The sequence below is a fragment of the Monocercomonoides exilis genome (genome assembly GCF_001643675.1).
Source record: "Monocercomonoides exilis strain PA203 chromosome Unknown scaffold15-1837935, whole genome shotgun sequence".
Lineage (NCBI taxonomy): Eukaryota > Preaxostyla > Oxymonadida > Polymastigidae > Monocercomonoides > Monocercomonoides exilis.
The window spans coordinates 1,170,610-1,191,924 of record NW_027150560.1 but is presented as its reverse complement, the minus strand read 5'-3'; the positions used below and the strand labels follow the sequence as shown (position 1 = coordinate 1,191,924).

Sequence of the window (21,315 nt, the reverse complement as noted above, 5' to 3'; positions counted from 1 at the left end):
GAATTGTAGATTAAATTTGTTTTATATCTTTCTTCGTAAAGTTTCAGAGTTGATGGAGTAAAAATTACTCTTGATTATTTGAGTCGTTAAATACAGCACTTTATTTGATATCTTTTTTTGTTTTCTTTTCCTTTTTCTATTTTTAATTTTTCTCGAGCTTCATTTCCAATATTGATATTTTAAGTTTTTCGATTTCATAAGATGTGGAAAATATATTTTTATGCAAATTTTATTCTCTTGTAAAGCCTTCAAAATGTTGATTTTGATTCATTATGTATTGAGCACATAAATTGTTTAATAGCTTATACTTGATAGAATTTTTAGGATGAGAATGTTTTGTCTGTTGAGATTATTTGATGATTTGATATGAAATATGAAAGAGAAATCGTAAATGCCTTAATAAGCTGTAAAGGCGAGTCTAAGTTTTTTCACGGTCTTATGAAATTTTCATTTTGAAGTTCATGTTGAATGCAATCATTTCAAACAAGAACTGTTTTGTTTTTCATTGTAGAATGCTCTTATCATCTTTCAAGAAAAAATATATGGTCCAGATCAAAATAAACTTATTTCATTTCTTTTTAAAAGTGCACAGGCCATTTTGAACAGATTTCAATGGCACAAGTTAATGAAAAATATTTGGACACGTTTCTACCAGAGCACCAAACTTCTTTTTCAGAGACTTTGAATCAAGAGAAAGATGATACAGGTTGGTGTCTGTTGTTATGTCTCAAATTTTCGATTTTTATTCTTGAATCTGCATATTATTATATTTGTAATCCATTTTTATTTTTGGGAATGAATTTTCTTTGATTAAAGCTTTTTCAGAACCAAGAGAGCAAAATGAAAACAACAGTCCGAAAGTTCTCTCTGAAACGGGAACTGAACAAAGTTCATCATCAGAAAATTCTAGCGATGACGATGGAACAACTCGTTCTGAAGAAGCAACTGAAAGTCAACCTGATAACAAAAAAACTCAGAATAATATTGATGGTTCATTTTTTCCTGATAAAGAAGTCAGTTTAAAATTAAAAGAGGATAGCGCAGCTAAAAATGAATATGGAATTGCTAAGAAGAAGAAGCGAAAAAGAAAATCTTATTTTGGACTCAAAAGGCGATCAAGAGTACGCCATCAAGTCCCGTTAACACTTTATGTTGATGCTGAACAAGCTCATTCCTCACAACTTCTGGACCCGTCTGCGCAATTACTTGATCATAATTCAACGAGGGATGCATATGGAAGCATTTCTTCTACCGGAGACAATTACACAGATTCAAAAAACTGGGATTTTGGTACTTCGATACCACCTCGCCATATGACAAGACATGCAATGCAAACAATGGGATCATCAGCTCTTTCTCCATCCTCAGGACAGAATTCGTTGCTGTTTAACTCATCTGGTCTTACTCAGCTGTCATTAAGTTCCGAGTCGTCGTTTTCTCCTTTGGTAAATTCTCTGTCTCTTCAACAGAACGATTTGTCAGACTCATTTCATCAGTCAACTACGGGCTCTGCATTTGCCATGATGAGTCCTCTTACTCGTACGTTTCCTCATAGAGCATCAACTCTTTCATATACATCCTCTTTTCAAACAGGAAACACAAAACAAGCAATAGATTCTGACACATCCCGCAAATCAGGAAGCTCTCTTCAAAAACAATATTCGGAAGAAATAGAGTTTGAAAGCAGCGAATCAGAAAATGAACTCAAAAATGATCTGTTTAGCGAGCAGGATGATGAAATAAAAGAAAAACATCTTTCAAGAAATGCTTCGATTCATAATGATCAAATCTACTGCAATAACAGTTCTATTTCATCCTCTTCCGAACTGACTCAACAAATTCATCCTTCAAATCCTCTTCAAACAGAGAAAAAAATGGATTCTTTTCTCAACAGCGGATCTGACACACTTGGCCCTTCAGTGTTTTCTCCTCCAATTCCTCAGCCTCTGCTCAAATCACACAGTTTTCACAATGACTCATTTTCATCATCATCGTCGTCATCACTGTCATCAGAAATATCTTTTGATCCTTCTTTACTTTCGAAGAAGTCATCACACTTTGAATCAACTGTAAATAAATCTCCACAGGTGTTCTCTAACTCGTCTCTTCTTCGACCAACTATTCAAACACATAAACCATCAACAACCAGAAAGGAATCACCATTGAGATTGAATTCACCAACACATCGTTCCTTCTTCGCATTGGACGGCCAATCATTTGCTGAGTCGCCGTTTGAGCCGCGCATTCCACTATTTGCTGACCAGTACTCTTCAAAAGGCACATTTCTGCTCTTTTCGCCTTCGTTGATTGTTGATAAGAAAACAGCAGATGAACGCGGTGAAAGGAAAAAGAAGAGAAGAAAAGCAAATGGAGAAAAGTTCGAAAGAAACATTCTTGCTAAAAATGAAGAACATCAAAGCAATTTAATAAGTGATGATAAAGAACTGAAACAAACTGAAACACAAGCTGAGCTCAAAGATGATATGGGCAGAAATGTCATCGATGAACCAGCAACAAATGAAAGAATACATGAAAACATTAAAACAGCAACATCAAATGAAAAGCAGGGCAACTCACGCAATTCTATTTTTTCTGAGTATTTTAAATGTGACTTTGATTCTGCAAAAGCACAAATTTCTCTGCCTGACATTGACTATGTTCCACTTCCTTCGTTTTTTGAGAACAAAACAATCAAAAATTATTCGTCAGATGAACTTCAACAAAGCAATAACATTTCATCTTCTTTGAAATCAGCACGACAAATAGATGAAGCAGTCACACAAGCCCCAAAGGCATCGAATGCTTCATCTTCTTCTTCAACATTTTCCTCCTCCTTTTCTTCTTCTTCTTCTTCGCTTTTCTCCCTCTCTTTGTCCAGCTCTCTTCCTTACTCAGTCGCATCCCCTCTTCTCCTCAACACACAGCCAAACATCGAAGCCACTGAAGAATATGCTCTTCTCAACACAACCATAAAGGGACTTCTTCCTTCTGCCTCTTTTTTCTCATTGACTTTTCGTTTATTTGAGTTCTGCACAGCTGAATGTGAGTGGATGAAGCTGAGCCAGATGATGTGCGAGAGAATGAAGCAAAAAGAACAAAAAGAACAAAAAGAAGGAAAAGAGCCAAAAATGAGAAATGGCGAAAGCGATGAACAGACTTCGAATGAAGAAATTGCCTTTGAAAACAGAAAAGACGGGAGATGGATGAGGAGTTCTGGGCAACCTGATTATTATTCCTCTTCAATGGGCTCTGATCAATCGGCAAGCACACTTAATTCAAATAAGTCTTCATCAAAATTGAATGATCCGTCTTCTTCTTATTCGAAGTCATTTAATTACCCTCAAAACGAAGCTTCTGATCAATCGAAGTACAATTTACCTATTTCATTCACTGAAGCAGAAATGACCTCAATTATTGAAGACTTCCACGCCACTCGAAAGGAAAGAGAAGACAAAGTGCTAAACGCGATTGTTCCGCTCCTCCACCTTCCTCTCTCTTCATCATCAATTGCGTCATATAATGAAAGAACTGAACACCAGAAAAATGGAACATATGATAATAACTCAGTTTCTCTGTCACAAAAAAATTCAATTTCGTCATTGATCTCAACACGTGAATATACTGATGTGGAGAAGCAATACATGAAAAGCCAAGGATTCGGTGCAGCTATCAAACTGATTTCATTTCTTCATTTGGAAGCATCAAAATTGTTTGAAAGAAATTCTGTTCTTTCAGAAAAGGAAGAAAAAACTAACATCGAAAAACAGAAAATGAAAGAAGATTTGACTTCATTTGAGGCAAAAGCCGAAAGCAATTCAGTTCTTTCATTGGATCTTGAACATTCGCCAAATGATTCACAACCATCAGCCACTGCTCAATCTCCACTCAAAACAACACCCTTTGCCCTCCCTTCGTTTTTGTCGCATTCTTCTAAGCTGCCTGTTTCTGAAGAGGCCATTCCGCCTTCTGTGGAGTCATCTCCCGTGCAATTGGGTGTTGAATCGGCTGCTTTGGATTTACAAAACAAGGAAATTGACAATACTTCTATTGAAACAAAAGAAAAGATCGAAAAAAATGTTCAAAATGCTCAATTGCTCAATGATAATTCATTAACAAGCAAAGATCAACAATCAGCAGTGAATTCTTCACACAAATCAGATGACAATCAAAAACAAATACAAACACAAAAACAAAAACGTAAGCACAAAAAGCGCACAATTCCTTCTTTTATCTCCTCCAGCGATGCTGCACGAGCACTTGCTGTGTATCAGCAGTATGTTTTTCTGCAGCAGCACCAATATTTCAATGTGTCATCACAAGCTGACAAATCAGATTCAACTAAAGTTTCTCCTCTTTCTTCAGCTCCATCTTCTGTTTCTTCTGCTTCTTCAATTTCTTCTGCTTCGATTGTTTCCTCCTCCTCGTCTCATTCTCATCACAAGCGTTCATTGAGCTCTTCGGCTCATGCTTCTGCTTCTTCTTCGAGATCTTCCTCTCCTTCTGTTCTGTCTGACAGCGAGCAAACAGCCAAATCTCCGTCTTCACTGGCGCCTTCTGCTTCTGTTGCTTCTTCCAATTCTCCTTCTCCTTCTCCTTCTTCTGCAAACTCTGCGGATCAAGAAAAACAATCTCTGGAAGACTCACAAAGACCCAATGCATACGCTTTTCTTGCAGCCAAGAAATGCCGCTCGTCTTCTTCTCCATCAGTTTTGCAGGATTTCACTGCATTTTTCACCTTCCTTCCTTCATCAAATCGTCCAACCCCGCTTTTCTCTCTCGTTGCACATAGCTTCTTTCATCAACTTCATCCAACCTTACCACTTCATCTGCCTCCACTCCGCCCTTACCCTTCAGCCACACCTTTTCCTCCGCCAACAATTCTCTCTTCAAACTTGACTCTTTTTGGTCCTTCTTATCGTTTGGCTGCTGAAAACTCGCACAATCCACCAAAAATTCCCTCACTGCGAATGCTGCCTCATCCTTTCTTGTATCCAGCTGTGTTGCATTCAGCATCACACGTTTGGATTGGAACGTCTGCTTTGCCTTCTTCTTCTTCTTCTTCAAAGAATCGCCTATCAACTACTCTTTTTTCACCGAAAATTTCTCGAAAGCGCTCAACTCCATTTTCTCTGTTAAGCAATTCAAACAGCACTTCCAATTCGCAAATTTCGTGTTCTTCTCATTTGAACTCTCTTTCTGCCTCTTTCATTGTCTCAGCCTTAGAATCACACAATTACTTGTCCACCTCTCATAATCTCTCTCTCTTATCCACTTCATCTTTACCTTTATCTTTCCCCAATTCCGATCCCGATGGCTTTTTCCTGCTGAATGCGTGGCTTATTTCAGTGCGCTCGGGAAACGAAGGAGGGTTCAAGCTGTCAGAGAAGATGATATTTGAAGAGGCGCAGATAAGAGAAGAGAACGAGCTGTCTGAGATTGACGTGGTTGTGTCGCGCATCAACTCAATTTTGGATGTTCTGGCGCCGCTTTCGAACAAAATCAGGGTGATGAATGAAGAATTCGCACACAGGAAGAAGATGCTGATGGAGAATGGGAGCAAAAAAGGTGCTGGTTATAAGAATGAAGATGATAGGGGGATGGGGAGATATGATGAGAAAGAAGATGAAGGTGAATTTGGGTATGATGATGATGATTATGATGATAACAACTCTTTTAATGGAAATGACAGAATGTATAACAATAATTATAGCAGAAGGCGAAAGGGTTATTCTGCGAGCAATCACTCAACCCCATCATTCAACAGAAGCAAAAGCAGAAGGAAGACTCCTTTGAACAAAAGAAATCGAAAGTCTAAAACGGAAAGTCCATTTTTTTCACCTGAATTCGACTTAGAAGAGAATGAAGCATCTTTCCCACCTGTCGAAGAACAGATTGGAGAGGGAAATGGAAGAGAAGAAGGAGAAGAAGGAGAAGGAGAAATTGATGTTGATGATACGAAATGGCTGGATTCTGAGTCAGAAACAGAAGATCAAATGAACAAACAACAAAACAACGTGATCAGGCGAAACAGTTCAATGAACTTCAAAACCACTCCAACGAACAATCGCCTTGCGTCCTCTGCTTCATTTGATGGCTCAGTCACACCAGAAGCAATGTCTCAAAGCAGCACACCAATCAGCACTCCACGTGCTACTCGCCACTCAACTTCTCCTTTTTCTCCTTTCTCTCCCATTCTCTCTCCTTCTCGCCAATCCCAAACTTCTTTCACCTCGCCTCGTCTTTTCTCCTCTCCTTCTTTCCCGGCAAAGCGGAGGCTGCGCTTTGCGTCTCCGTCTGCTCCAGCCAACGGTCGTTCTTTGAGAGTGGCAAACAAACTATTCAAACCAACAGCAGTCAGAAAGCAGAGGAGCAGCAGCAGATACAACCTTTCGCCTTCGTCTCGAACATCTTTCTCTTCAAATTCTTCTTCATCAGCTGCATCTTTGGGAGATACCAGAATGGATTCACATTTCATCCGCTTCTTCCAGAATGTTGCGCAATCGCTGTGCAATCTGTGCATTCAACAGATGAAGCGCTCTTTCACGCCACTTAGCTGGAAAACCATTCACCAGTTGTTTGGCTCTATGCAAATTGCTTTTATGACATCATCGCATCATCCAGCTAATTCGTACGTTTCGTCTTCTTCTTCCTCATTGACCTCCTCTTCAGCCTCGTCATATCAGATCCCTCCTCCTGTTTCCACTCCTCCTCCCTCATACAACAGCTCCTCCTCTTCTTTGTCTTCTCCTTCTTTTTCTGTCATCTCCTCCTCACAGCAAACATCCTCCATCGCCACAACCACACTTTTTGACGAGTTCTGCCGGCTTTTACGTGTCGAGTCACTGTATTCGCTTCCTCGTGTGGTGCACAGAATGCGGCAGGCGGTTGTGGCGCTTACAGATCTGCGCATTTTGAGTGGGCTTGATTGGGTGCAAATCCTCAAAGGGGAGAAAGAGAAGGAAAGAGAACGAGAGAGAGGGAGAGAACTGGAGAGTGACGAGGCAATGAGAGCTATTCTGGAAAAGCCAAACGAAAATTACGGAGAATTCTGGAATTTGAAGGAAAACGAGAATGAGAATGAGAAAAGTGAAGAGAAGCGATACAAAAATGACAACTCATCGGGATCTGTGCTGACGCCTCATGGGCATCATGGTAATGGCTTATCGTCACAATCACACAGAAAGAAGTCAGAGAAAGACAGGCAGCGCTTGAAACCCACCGTTTCTGCTCCTCTGCTTCTTCTGTTTCTTTACCAGCTGAACAGCTCAATGAAGCGATTGTCGCTGTTTTATCTGCCTCCGCTAAGACCCATTTTAGCGCCAATTCAGTCAGAAGCTCATAAACAGCTGCTGGTCCCACCACCAAGTCCGGCTGCTCCGTCAACTTGTGTGATTTCGCATCTTCCATTTGCTTCTTCTTCTTCTTCTTTAACTTTTCATTATTCAAATAAGAATTCAACTGAAACAGTCATCTCCACACTAAATAATTCTCTTCATTCAAGTTCTAATCTTCAATACCCATCAAGCTCTTCTCCATTTGATCAGACAACTTCATCCTCTCTCCCTTATATTGCGTCAAACACATCAGCTTTTCTTTCTGGTGCTCTTCCTCTGCCTGACACATTCAACAGATTCACTCCACCTGATCTGCATCCACAGCCTCATCACAGTGAATATTATATTCCATACATAAGTGAATGCTCATTGCCAAGTGTTGCATTCCGCTTAGCAATGGAGCTGATGTTGCATGTGTGGGAAGAGAAAGGGCTGAGGTTGGTGAAAGCGGAAGAGGCAAAGAGGAAAGAGGAAGAGAAGAAGCTGAAAAAGATTCAAACAGCAAAGAACAGAAATCCGCAGGTTAGGACAGTGTGGAAGCGAAGAGCAAGGCGATTTACACCAGCGAGGCGCAAATCAACACAGGCCGAGAAAAATCGGAGGCTGATGAAGAAGAAAGAGGAAGAAGAGAAGCAGAACAAGAAACTGATGCTGGATGGGCTTGACTCTTTGCTGAAGAACTCGCCATTTGGAATTCAGTCTTCGTTCCCAGCGAATGCTGGCAGCTATCAAGTGGACCTGGGCGTGCCGCCTTCACCTCCTCCTCAGGGCAATCCAACGTTTAGCTTCGGCAATCTTCCATGTAGCGGACATTCACGCTCGCTTTCACCGATTTCTCCGTCTGTTTTTGGATCAATGCCATTCAAGGCAAAACTGGAGAGTTCAGCATTGTCTTCATCTTCTTCTGCAAATCAAATAAATAATCCTTCTATGTTAAGTTCAAATGGACCAATTAGTTCAAATCTGCTCACAACAGCTTATTCCTGTGAGCAAACAACTTCACCATTGGCTGTTTTAGCATCTGAAATCTCTTCGTTCTGTTATGTTGCTGATGTTGTTCTTCGTTGGTTCTTTAAAGACAGAATGTATTTGCAGAAGAAAAAGAAATTTGAAAGCCAACATTCAGCTTCACCAAATACAAACTCCGATTTTTGTTCATCTTTTGATTCAGAGGGCGATTCTCACATTTTTGACTCGAATCCAACTTCTCCTTCTCTTCCGCTGTTTCTCACTCCTCCACTTTTTGCACTTCTTTCCTCACTTTCTTCTCTTCTTCGCACACTTTCTCGTTCAATTGATGTTCTGTCAGATGTTAGATGCCGTCCTTTTGTTGTGTCGCCTCCTCTACGCTTCACAAAAACAGATGAAAATGTGAGCTTTTCAGATGAAGCTGAAGAAAGAACCAGTTTTGATGAGAAGAAGGAAAATGAAAAAGAAATGGAAAAAGAGGAAAACAATGAAAACTCAAGCATTCAGATGAAGGAAGACACAGAAAGCACTCAAAGCCAACAGATACAAACTGAAAAAGAAAGCAATGACACAGAATCACTAACAACAACACAGTTGCTCTTACCGCCTTTATCTCCTCTGAACATTCCATTCGATCCATTGCCTGATAAAACTCTTCCGTTTTTGACTCCAACGTCACTTGAAGATTCTGAATGGCTTTTCAGCTCAAAGAAAGATAGTGCCTCAGCAAAGTCTGTCACACAAACGAAAAACAAGACGAAGGATTTATCTGATTTGCGTTCAAAGCAAACAGAATCAAGTGAAAAGGTTGCAATAAAAAACACAGAATGTTTTGATGTGAAAGAGAATAACAACATTTCTGAATTAACAAAAGATCATTCTTCAGTAAAGATTGATACCAAGCAATTGGATACATCACCCACAAATATTTCTTCATCTGAATCGACAGTCAATACTCAGACAGTTGTGACTTCTGATGAACAAAAAGCAAATCTTCCTCAAACTCTGCAGGCCAAACAGGAATTGACTGAAAAAAAAGATATTCACAATGAAAAGACTGAAGAACACGACGAAGCTAACAGTTCTAAAAGGAATGAAATAAAAGACAAAACTTTCAATAAATCAGAAAAAAGCATTAAAAAGCAAAATATTTCAAGCGTTCGTTCCATTTTCAATCCTGCACTCGTTCTGCTTTCTATTCCTTTTCCTTCTCTTGGTCAGCTTCATATGTCGTTAGATGAGCATGGCAATCTTGTGGATGATGAAGCAACTTCAACAATAAGACATTCTCTTCTCTTTGATGAAACACATTTGAATGGAAATGAGGTTTCTCCTGCTGAAGCCTTCCGATTGACAAGAAAGATGAGAAAGGAACATAATTATTCTGACTCAAGTGAATCAGGTTATGAGAAAGAGAATGAAAACGAAAATGAAAGTGAAAATCATACAAATTTGCGTAAACCTCAAATGAACACAGATGAAGAAGAAGAGGATGAGGAAGAAGAGAGCGATGAAAATACAATAAGCGAATATAGTTCAGAAACATCAGATATTCAATCAAGCAAGATGCAAAAGAAAAATTCTTCATCAAAAGATCAAAAGGAGCCATTGGCTAACAATGGAAATGAATCATCTTCCGAAGAATTTGATATATTTGAGAATGGGAACAAGTGCATCGCAAGGCGATATGATCGTGTTGAATGGTATTTTTATTCACTGGCCAAGATGTTTCGCTTGGGTTTTCCAGTCATTTTCAACAGAGGAATTGCACTTCGAAACTCATTATACTCCTCGACCCCTCCTCAAACATCAACTCATTCACCTTCTCTGTCAAATATGCACAGCCAACCTTTCACGTTCACTTCTCCTATTCCATTGAATGCACTTTCCTCGCCACAGCCTTCACAGAGCTATCAATACACTTCATCCTCTTCTTTCCCGTCTGCCATGAGTTTGGCTTCTTCTTCTTCTTCTGTTAAATCGCCTTCTTTTGCTTCATCGTCTTCTTCACCTTCTATGAGTTCTCAACGATCTGGACAGTTTGCCTTGAATTCACCTTTTTCACGTGGTGAAGATCACACAGCCACTCCCCAGCTTTCTGGTTCAAGTGTGCCTTATTCTCCTTTTGCTATCGATGGAAGGATGCAACCTATCAATCCAAACTATCCATATATCACGCAAAACAATGTCGAAAGTTACGAAGAAAATGAAATTGATGAAGTAGAGGATGATTCTTTGTTGGAAGAGGAAGAAGAAGCAGCAGCTGAACTGAATGCACAGAAAATGCTAATTAATTCTCTCTATCACGAGTTCTGTCGTACGATCCTTTTGAACTTGGGTGATGATTACAACAACCAGCTGCTTGGTGTCGAAAGAGAAGTCGCTGCCTTTGCACGGGATGTGGCAGCAGTAGCAAGGCATGCACCGTCGATGCAGATGCTTCAGTTGTTTGCAGATGAACAAAAGAGAGTTCAAATGGAAGCAGAAAACAAACAGAATGTTGAAGGCAAAAAGGTGTTGAATTCAACGATTGCAAGCTCATTCATAGAGAAATGCGATACAGCAAGCACAAAGAAAGAAAATGGAAATTCATTTTCTTATTCAATCAAGCTGAACAAATCAAATGCTTCTTCTTTATTGCCTTCCTCCTCCACCTCCTCTTCTGTTATTATCAAAATGTCTCATTCTGCTAAGCCAATTCTCTCTCAAAATCGCCCTTCTTCTCTTCCGTTTCGCATTGAAACAAATCTTCCTCTATCTCGTCCGCTTATCACTACACTTTCACAACGACTGAAAACTCGCTCCCACAATTTGTCATCTCTGTTTCCACAAAATCAGTTCAAACAGCTGAAAACACCACATTTTTCATCTGCAGCAAGAAGAGCTCTGAAGCAGGCGAACGAACTGTCGCAACATTCCTCGTCACCTTCCATTGCACTTTCAACAACACCTTCGTCTGTTTATCTGCTGCGCTGCTATGCAATTTTGCGTCAGTCACACGAACTTGATTTTCTTTCACAGCTGAGCGGAAAGAGTATTGTGAGTGGAATGAAAGGAACATCACAGTGGTGGCTGGGCGAGCTGCAGGCGCTGGCACAAAAGCTGATGTTAGGAGAAGTTGGATACAACAATACTGCTTATGCATCGCCTTCATTGGTAACACCTTCATCTCCAGCTTCTCATTCGTCAACGTCGTCATCTTCACCTTCAATGTTAATCAATGGGAATGGAAGCAATTTCAATGGAATTGACATGATGCGCAGCTTGTCTGCTTGTGGAGAAGAAGCACTTCAGTTGATGGCATCATTCAACAACATTCTGGGCATTCTGAGCATCACACAAACAGACTTGCATCTTCAGTATCAAATGCATCAGCCACATTTGTCACTGAGAAACAGAGCGAAACTTGGAGCAGACCTGTTTTGCTCGAGTTGCGTTGCTTTCAGCAGAAAAGCCAGCAATAACAGAAATATGCCTGATTTATTGCCTTTACGTGCAGATCTTTCAAAAGCAAAAGAGCTAAACGAGTCAATTTATTTGGTGAACAAGCCATTAACCTCAGCTGCACTTCAAACGCTTCACATTTCACGCATTCAGACACCTCCAAACACAGATGTTTTAATTTCGTTCACTTCATCCCCTGCTTTCAGGTACCTTGTTCAAACACCAACATCCTCTTCTTTCATCCTGCCTGTTGAATCCTCTGAAAGGAAAGCTGATCCTCAACTGCCTCAAAAACTGATCTTTTCACACATTTCCGCTTCTCTTCGTTCACTGTCTTCACTTTCCGCCTTCACACCACTCCACTTCGATTTGTCAGAAACATCACATTTGTATCATTCATCATTTCTGAAAGAGTCTTGCTTGTCAAAAGCAGGCAACCTTTCTGATAATTTTTATCCAGGCCATTCTTCACAGCCAACCCACTTCACTCGCTTGAGGCGCTCTTTGAGTCAGAAGCACTACGATGTTTCACCTTCGCAGCCATCATTTTTGTCTCCATCTCCGTTCACTTCAGTCAAAACCCTGCTGACTTCTCCTTCTTCCATTGCATCCACGCCGACTTACTGTGCACTTTCATCTCCGTCTTCATATCGCGCAATCGAAGAACTCCCGTTTTCTGTCAGTTCCAGGCAAACCGGACGTGCTAATGTGTTTCCATTTCCGCTTATTTCTTCAATGGACTTGCCGAACTTGTCTCAGCACGATACATCTTCCAGCACTTCGTCAACGTCATCGTCATCATCTCAATCTGCTTCGACTACATCTTCCTCAGACATGCAAAAGGAACAAAACAAGAAAGGCTCCTCTGCTCCATTTTCTGCTTCTCCGTCTGCCACTTCTCCATCACCTTCGCCTACGTCCAAAAGAAAAGCTTCTTTGTCTCCTTCAAACTCCTTTTCGTCTCCTCAAAGAGCAACATCAACGCCTTCATCTCCTGCTTCTTTGTCTCCTCAGCCTTTCTCAGCCACAAATGCAACACTTTCACCTCAACCTTCCTTTTCCAGTTCAAACGTGGCATTTTGTGCTCCTCAGACAATTTCTGGAAAACATCATTCATCATCTCCTTCATCATCTCCTTCTTCGTCTTCCTCAACTGCATTTTCATTAGCCTCTGCACACGGATTTAATAGACAGTATGCTTCATCACTGCCATTTGTGCAACACAATTTGACGGCTTACATGATTGTTCTGCTGAACTCACTAATTCCTGTGAATCATTCATCTCTCATTGTTGGGAAAACTGTTTTGCATCCATTTAACTCCACATCAACTCTGAATCGCTATCAGAACGTGTTGCAATCACAGCTTTGTTTGTTGGACTTTTTGGATAAGAAAGTGAATGCGGCATTAACTTTGCACAACATTCATTCAGCTGCCTCTTCATTTAGACATTCTTCAACAATAATTTCAAATAAACGTGAAAAGCCAGTATTGTCATCAACACTATCCACACCTCCATTAAGCAATAGAAGGCTTAACGTTTCTCACGTTCCTATCCGAAACTCTTCAAAGCAACTTAAAAATGTCAATCAGCACCGCAAACACACAAATCCTATTGCTGAGTCATTGACAGCATTGACATCATCATCATCAGCAGCAGCAGCAACAGCAACATCGCCTCAAACCAGCATTAATTCAACAACCAATCTCAGCTCTCTTTCAGAGAGCTTCCGTATCCTCCGTGCTCGCAACACGCCTCCAATTCAATCTTCTTCTATTTCATTGACTGGCTTATCGCCTGTGCAGCATGGCACACAACAATTGTCACCAACTGCTCTCCAAAGAACGAAAGAAGTGCCGAAGCGAATTATCCTTCAGAGACATTCTGTTTCTCCTTCTCCGCATTCTTCACAGCCGAAGCCAGCAACAAGAAGCAGTGCGAAGCAGATGGTGGAGTTGTCTTTTTCTTCTCCTTCTTCTGCAACTTCATCCTCACTTTCTCCTCGAAGCTCAAATGCTAATCCATTTCCTGCTTCTCACTCACCTTCATTGTCGTCTCCTTCTTCTCTTCGCTCTCTTACGAATGAGCAGACAATCGCAACAGATTCAACTGCATCAAAAGAAAATACTCAATCTGTCTATTCTGATTCTCCTGAGCATCCGCCTTCTGTTGGTTCGATTGCTCTTCCTTCTGACTCCAAATTGAATATAAACAGTAATAGCATTCAAAAAGACAACCAAATTGCACTGCAATTGCCTCAAAATTCCTCTTTGGCATCGCTTTTGAGAAATCAAGCTCAAAAAACCACACCTTTATCAACGCCAACATCAACCACACATTCAATTTCTGCTACTTCTTCTTCAAATCCTTCAACTCCTTTATCCACAGCATCATCAACAAGAACATTGACTTCTTTATCACCTCAATCATCTGCTGATTCTCATTTGCTTTCACCAACATTCACCTCCTTTTCATCATCATCATCATTAACTACAACAACAACAACTTCTCCTTTATCTCCTTCACAATCAGGTACATTGCATCAATCAATATCTTATGATCAGCTTGCCAAAGAGCAGATGTCTGCTTATCCAAACCCTTCTCCTCATCCGAACAGCCACTCAACTTCTTCGCTTCAGCAGCAGAAGATTCTTCAGCTACAAATCCAACAGCACATGCAACTCCAACAAGAGCAGAAACAAAGACAGCAGTTGCTCGCTTCTCATCAAGTTCCACTTGCTTTTCAGACATCTCTTGCGTTGCAGTCTCAAACATCGCATCAGCAGTTTTTGAAAACTGAGATGCAAAGCCAGCTGAATGCTTCGAATTCTCCAATTCACCAAATGCTTCCTTCACATCAAGAAAGATCACAAATCACTTCTCAAGCAAATACAGTCCAATCCTCATCTGCCACTTCTTCTTATCCTCCTTCTCCCTCCTCTGCCTATGCAGCCATCGTTCCTTCATCAACATCTGTACCTTCCTCAGCTACTGCTGCTTTGATGCCGTTGCGTGGCTCGTTGCAGCCATTTACAGCAACTTCTCCCGCTCAATCGTCTGCCCTTCGGCAGAGAGTCAACCAGATGCAGGTTGTGTCAGCAGCTTCAGCTGCTTCTGGAACAACTGGAACATCTCCTCAGTCATCTGCCAAGCATCTGCCGTCTTCTCCTTCTGCATCGATGGCTATTCAGCCATCTTCTCCATCTTCTCCATCTTCTCAAATGGGAATCGGTTCATTGGCAGTTAATCCTTCTTCTTCTGCCTCTGCTTCCACTTCCTCTTCTTCTCCTTCACTGAAAACTCTTCCAGTAATAAATAATCTGTCATCTATTATGACACAGCAATTGCAGCCTCAACTACTTCGAGCGATGACACCTTTGCAAAGACAACAACTTCACCAGCAAATCAGCCAGAGGAACGCATTGATTCAACAACCAGGCCAATCACAGAGTCTTTTAAATGCAAATGTTTCTTCTGCTTTTTCATCTTCTACTGGGCAAACAACTCCTCAATCATCAACAATCGCTTCACTTCCACTTACTGCACTTCATTTACCATCAAGCACACAAACACACGCTCCTGACTCACCTTCTCTCATAACATCTGCCTCAAATATGCTTCCATCCTCTTTTGCGTTTCATGCACTGCCACCAAATCTACACGGAATTCTCACAAACACCTCTTCTCCACAATCTCTTCCACCATCACCATCTTCCCAGACCCGTCCTCTGATTATGACTACATCGTTGCCTCCAAGCAGCGCTCTTCAAACGTCTGCCTCTGCGATGTATCAGTCGCCAATTAGCCAGCCTTCTTCTGTTTCTCCTTCACGTCTATCAGCATCAGCTACACCACCCACAAAGCCACTCACTTTCTCACCTTCTCAACAGCAACAGCAACAATTCTATTCTTATTCACTGACACGCTCCCCATCGCTTCCATTTCATCCTGCCAATTCTTTGGCCACTCCTTTGGCTCGGAACCCCAACTCGAATTCTTCGAGTCCTTCGTTGTCTCCTTCATTGACACCTTCTTCAATGAGCACCACGCCGCTCACAACCTCCCCATCGTTGTCAACACAAACACATATTAGAACTGAATCACCCTCATTGTCACCCTGTAGAGAAGATGAAGAGTATGAAGAGTATGTTGTGCTTGAGCCTAAATACGGATATGTGCCAAAGGGAAGATCAAGAAAAAGAGTGTATTTTGATCCTCCACAGTATGTGGAGAAGATTAGGAAGCGAAAAGTGAAGAAAGGAACAGCAACAAGCTTGGTAGAAGGAATCATTCCACAAACTGGTTTAGCTTCCATTCAAGCCCAAAACAACGTGCCACTAACAGTTGTGCCAAATGCAGCTGTGCAAGATATGAATGGAATTGTGAATGCTTCGAGCAAAATACCTCGAGGCAGACAAAAAGGAAAGAAGAAAGCGAGGAGAAGCAGAAGGTGGACTACGAATTCGAGAAAGAAGCAGCTTCGTCGTGCTGCTCTTCTTGCTGCGGCGACAGCTGCTGCAGCAGAAGGAGGAAATGCAGGGGAAATCGGGAATACAAACAATGGGTGGATTGGAGAAGGAAGAGGAAGCAGCGCAAATGAGATAGAGATTTCAGGGACAAATAGCAAGAAAGAACGCTGGAGCAATAACAAAGAAGATGATGGTGATAGTGAAGGGGATGAGTTCTTGTTTGATGAAAATGAATCAACTTCTGAAGGAAACGAAGAGGACAGTCACATTAAAACAAAGAAGAAAAGGGATAAATCATCAGCAGATAATAAAGATGAGCAAGCTGATAGCTCAAGCAACTTTCTCGAATCAGATAGCAATGAAATGATGTTTGACGATTTGACAGAAAAAAGCCAGTCACCAAATGTTAGCAATCAACATCAAGGAGAAGGGAAAAGTTCTGAGGACAGCTCATCCACTGCGACAGACGAAGATGCTGAAAATACAACTGTTTTCTCTTCTGAGCACACAGCAACTGAATCAACGGAGTCATCTCCTCATTTGCCTCGCTCACCGAAGCATAAGAAATTGCAATCTTCACCTTTGCTAAGTTCACATGAAGGAAATGGATCGAAGTTAAAATCATATTTGCAGAAACAGTCAACAGAAGCGACTGATGATGCATCGGTTACTCAGATGGTGACAAGAAAAAGAAATATTGGAGCATCTTTGCTTTCTTTGCTTCAGAACAATTATTCATCAGCCACAGGGCACAAAAAGGAAAGGCTTAACACAAAAGAGGAAGACAAGCTCAGTTCAAAATTGTTGAAGAGGAAAAAGAAGCTTCATTCAAAATCAACACTCAAAAAGTCAAAAGATTTAAAGAAGCAATACATCAAGAAAAGTCAAAAAGAGTCAAACAAGACTGAAGAACCAGATCAGTCTTACCAGCTTGATGCTGTCGAAGAAGCAGCAGATTTCAGCAAGGAATCTGATATTCATGTTATGCTTATGAAAGATAGTGAAGAAGGACAAGACAATTCAAGTAAGAAACGAAAAGGCAAAAAAAGACGTAGAACATCAAAATTATCTCGCAGAAAAGGAGGCAAGAAAAGAAAAAGTAATCCCACTGTGGTTGGAAGGGCAGTAGCATCAACACAAGGAATTCCAATGAGCTCAACACATCTTCTACAGGGAAGGCGTAATGGGAATGGATACAGTAATCGAATGGCAAAGACGACAAAGTCAGTGTTTATCGAAAACGATTCAAGAGCATCCAATGCAATTTCATCACCGTCTTCAATGAAGCATTCTTCTTCAGAAAGGGCAACGAGCCATAATGGGCAGCACAAATCTCCAACACCATTTTCGCTTTCTCCCTCATTTGGATCATCGATGCCATCAGCGTTGAGTGGTAGTCCCACTTTTGTGATTCCTTCTTCTCCTTCTTCGCTGAATCACTTTGGGCGAACGGCGGATGAAGGATACACTGTGTTCTCGCAACGCAGCACCAGGCGGCAAGCAAGACGAAGCGAGGAGTTGGGCAACATGATTGGGGAATTCAGAGGAAAAGACATTTTGAAGAACGCAATTGAAAGTGGGACAGTTATTGAGATGAGCACGCTGATGCTTCTGAGTAGCGTGGGTGATGTGTTGAGTTCGCATGATACAAAAAGAGGATGTAGAAGTATCGGTGCCACAGGAGGGTGCTGGTGGAATGGGACAAAGCCAGCATCTGGCGAAAACTGGAAGGAGAAGAATGAGAAAGAGAGTTTGACATCTCGCCTTGTATCAGATGGGGGAAGTGTGTATCCCTTGGAAGAGGTGGAATATTTTGCAGGCATTGGCATATTGTATGCAACTGGGCAAGATGGAATTAGGCGGAACAGATTTCGAGAACTGAACAACATGGAAAGGGGAGGCGGAATGCATCTGTCGCGCCATCACCAGCACAAACATGAGAAGAGCGATGATCCAGATTTCATCAGTCAAGAGAACGAGAACGACATACTTTGCAGAAGTAGGAACGAAGGTATATTAGAGGAAATGAGAATAAGAAGAGAGTGGATAGTTCAGAAGCTTCGATATGTTTTATCATCTTTGTTGGATGCGATGAAATGCAGAGGTTGGAATTCGTTGAAAATTGAACATGTTCCTCATCTTGTTGATACTGGTGCATATGAAAAATGTTCAAATGCTCTTCACATGAGTAAATATTCACTCATGTGCTCCATGTCAACCCCTGAAATAGCAGAACCTTTTTCTTCAAGCATATCACCTTCATTATCATTGGTTCAAAAACAATTAAATGAAGGCCAAAAGAAAGATCAAGTTTCTAAGTCCAGCCCTATTGATGATATTAGTTCAAATCTTACTGTATCTTCAATTGATGTTAACCCTTCTTCTGGTAAATTAGATATGAAGCAACTCAATAAAAATGATGCACTTTATCATCTATCTTTGCTTCCCCCGTTTGTGTTTAAGAAAAAGCGCCTTAGAAATGGGGCTATCAAACCTTTCGATTGGAAAGCTGCTTCTCAACAAGCCTCAAATGCCAAATTATCGACTTCACTATCTTTTCGAATCGATTCTGTTGATGGCTCAATTATTTTTAAGGAAGGAGGAACTGAATTCATTCGATCAAGAAGCGGTTGTTTTAACTGATTGTTAGTATTCGAAATTTTTATTGGTTTTGTGTAATGAGTTTCATTTACGTGATATTGCCAATACTTGAAAATTTGAATATCGTTATTTAAAAAAATTAAAATTTTCGTTTTATTTCCAATTTGTTAAATAAACAGCTTGACATTATCATCAAATATCTTTCAATGAATATTTTAAAAAAAAATTGAAAAAACAAAAATATTATGGTTGTAAACCAATATTCAAAAAAACACGAATTTGTGTTTTTGATTTTAAGTTGAGGCTGAATTAGCTCAATTACATCGGTGACATGATTATTTTTTGTTTGATTTTTGTTCAAGGATTCATTGCAAAAAGATGCTTTGAATCAGATTCCAATGAATTTATGATAAATCAAACTTTAGACAAAACCAGCATTCAGAACGAAAAAAGAAATATTTTTGAATATGGATTTTCAGGAGATATTTTGTGTTTTGCCAATAATAATTTGAATGAATATGATTTGAAAAAATCAACGAAGGATTCGAAAATCGAAAACTCTTTTCTTGTTCAAACAAAAAATAAAGATGTTCACAATCAGATTTTTTCAAAAAGAGGTTTCGAAAGCATAAATCTTGAGTTGGAATTTGAGGAGCAATTTTATATGTTTGGATGTTATTCTTCGATTTTTGGTGGTGTTAATCTTCACAATTCAACACTTTCAATATCAAGCACAATGCTAAAGCAATGCCATAATTATCATCTCTCAATAATAAGTGATAGTTCATTGATTGTCACTTGTTCGTCCATCTTTCTTTTTTCAACGAAATTCGCAAGAACACCTTTGGTTATTGAATCTTCATCAGCGATTTTGAACAACATTTCGATATTTTTTGACAATACAAAACAATTCATTTCACCAGTCATTTCTTTTAATCGCTTACTCACTTCTTCTCAAATGAATTCACTTTGTATTGTTTCATCACATATCGCTTCATTTCATCTTCTTTCTGATATTATATCTTCTCAGTTTTCATCAAATTTTTTGCTAAAATCTTCAACATTTTGGAATATCACTTCAACTTCTAAAACTCATGTTCTAAAAGATGAATTGATTCATAATGTGATTTCAATTTGCTCGTGCACATTTACATCGTGTTGTGATTTTTTGAATAATGATTTTGAAAGAACAAGTCATTTGATTTCGTTATCTGTTCTAGACTCTTTTAACAACTCTTTTAATTTGAATTCCAGAAAATCAAATATACATGAAGAATTCGTTGGTGCTGAAGGAAGAAGAATATTGAACACATCAGCGACGTTTTGCGATGATTCATTTTTTCAGTGTACAACAACAACAGGAAGTGGAGGTGCAATAGTTGTTGGTTCATTATTATCTCTTGCTGTTTTACGTTGCACTTTTATTGGGTGCTCCGCTCCAAAAGGAAGAGGAGGGTCAATATGCTTTGAGAATGGAAACAGTATCGAAATCACAAATTCTCGATTTATTAACAGTTCTTCTTTTAGGGACGGAGGGTCAATTAGGATAAAATCAAATATTGGATGTTGGCTGATTCAAGGTTCTGAATTCTTAAATACCACTTCAGGAAATCAAGCTGGCGCAATAAGTGTGAGTGAAATTGGAATGAAGAATGAATGCCCACATATAAATGAAGATGGATCTCACGCAGACTTGATAGATAGTCAATTTGTGAATTGCTTTAATAATGATAAATATGGAGGAGCAATTGTGTCGTGGTCTTATAGATCAATGTTTGGAATGAGAAGTTGCCAATTCGTGAATTGTGAATGTGTTTCACAAGGAGGTGCAATTCGACATCATTTTTTTGATTTTAGTGAAATGCAAGTTGATTATCTGTTTTTTTTCTTTTTATTTTTTCATGAATGTCACTGTACAAATACACAGATTCCAGCAGGTCATGATATTTATTTGGTAATATCAAGCGAGAACGTAAGCTTAAATTCAAATCCATTGAAGGATTGCTTTTCAACAAACGCAAATGACATGCGACTATATTGTGACAGTTTTGGAGGATATAAACCAGAATGGTTACCAAATAATCAAACATTTTTCACTTCTTGCTATGTATCTGGAAACGGCAATGATGAAAATCAACTTTGTGGTTTATCGAAAGAGATTGCTTGTTTAACAGTTAGGCACTCTTTCGAAAAATGCTTGTCACAATTTGAATCAAGAATTTTTCTGAACGATGGAGAGCACGTTTCAGAGTCAAAAGAAATAATAATTGGATCAAGGAAATTGTCGATAATTGGAGAAAATGCAACTTCGACTGTGTTGAGTGTCTCATGTGAGGCAAACAGTATCAGTTTCTTTTCAATTTCAGATGGCGTATTATCTGCATTGTGGCTCACCTTTGAACATAGTCATGAAAATCCGTCTTTAAGGATTCTATCAATATCTGGGAAAGGAAGCGCACATCTGAGGAATATGCAGATTAGATCATCAACTGGACAT

At 39.9% G+C, this 21,315-nt stretch overlaps 1 protein-coding gene across 1 annotated transcript; it reads left to right on the top strand.

The window, feature by feature from the left end:
• Window positions 1-612: 612 nt before the first annotated feature.
• MONOS_1026 (uncharacterized protein) lies at window positions 613-19,015 on the top strand (the record flags this gene model as incomplete). Its single annotated transcript, XM_067862693.1, has 3 exons — window positions 613-706; window positions 817-5,628; window positions 5,854-19,015. 3 exons carry the CDS (start codon window positions 613-615, stop codon window positions 18,858-18,860), a joined length of 17,913 nt encoding a protein of 5,970 aa, XP_067730047.1. The 3' UTR covers window positions 18,861-19,015.
• Window positions 19,016-21,315: the final 2,300 nt, after the last annotated feature.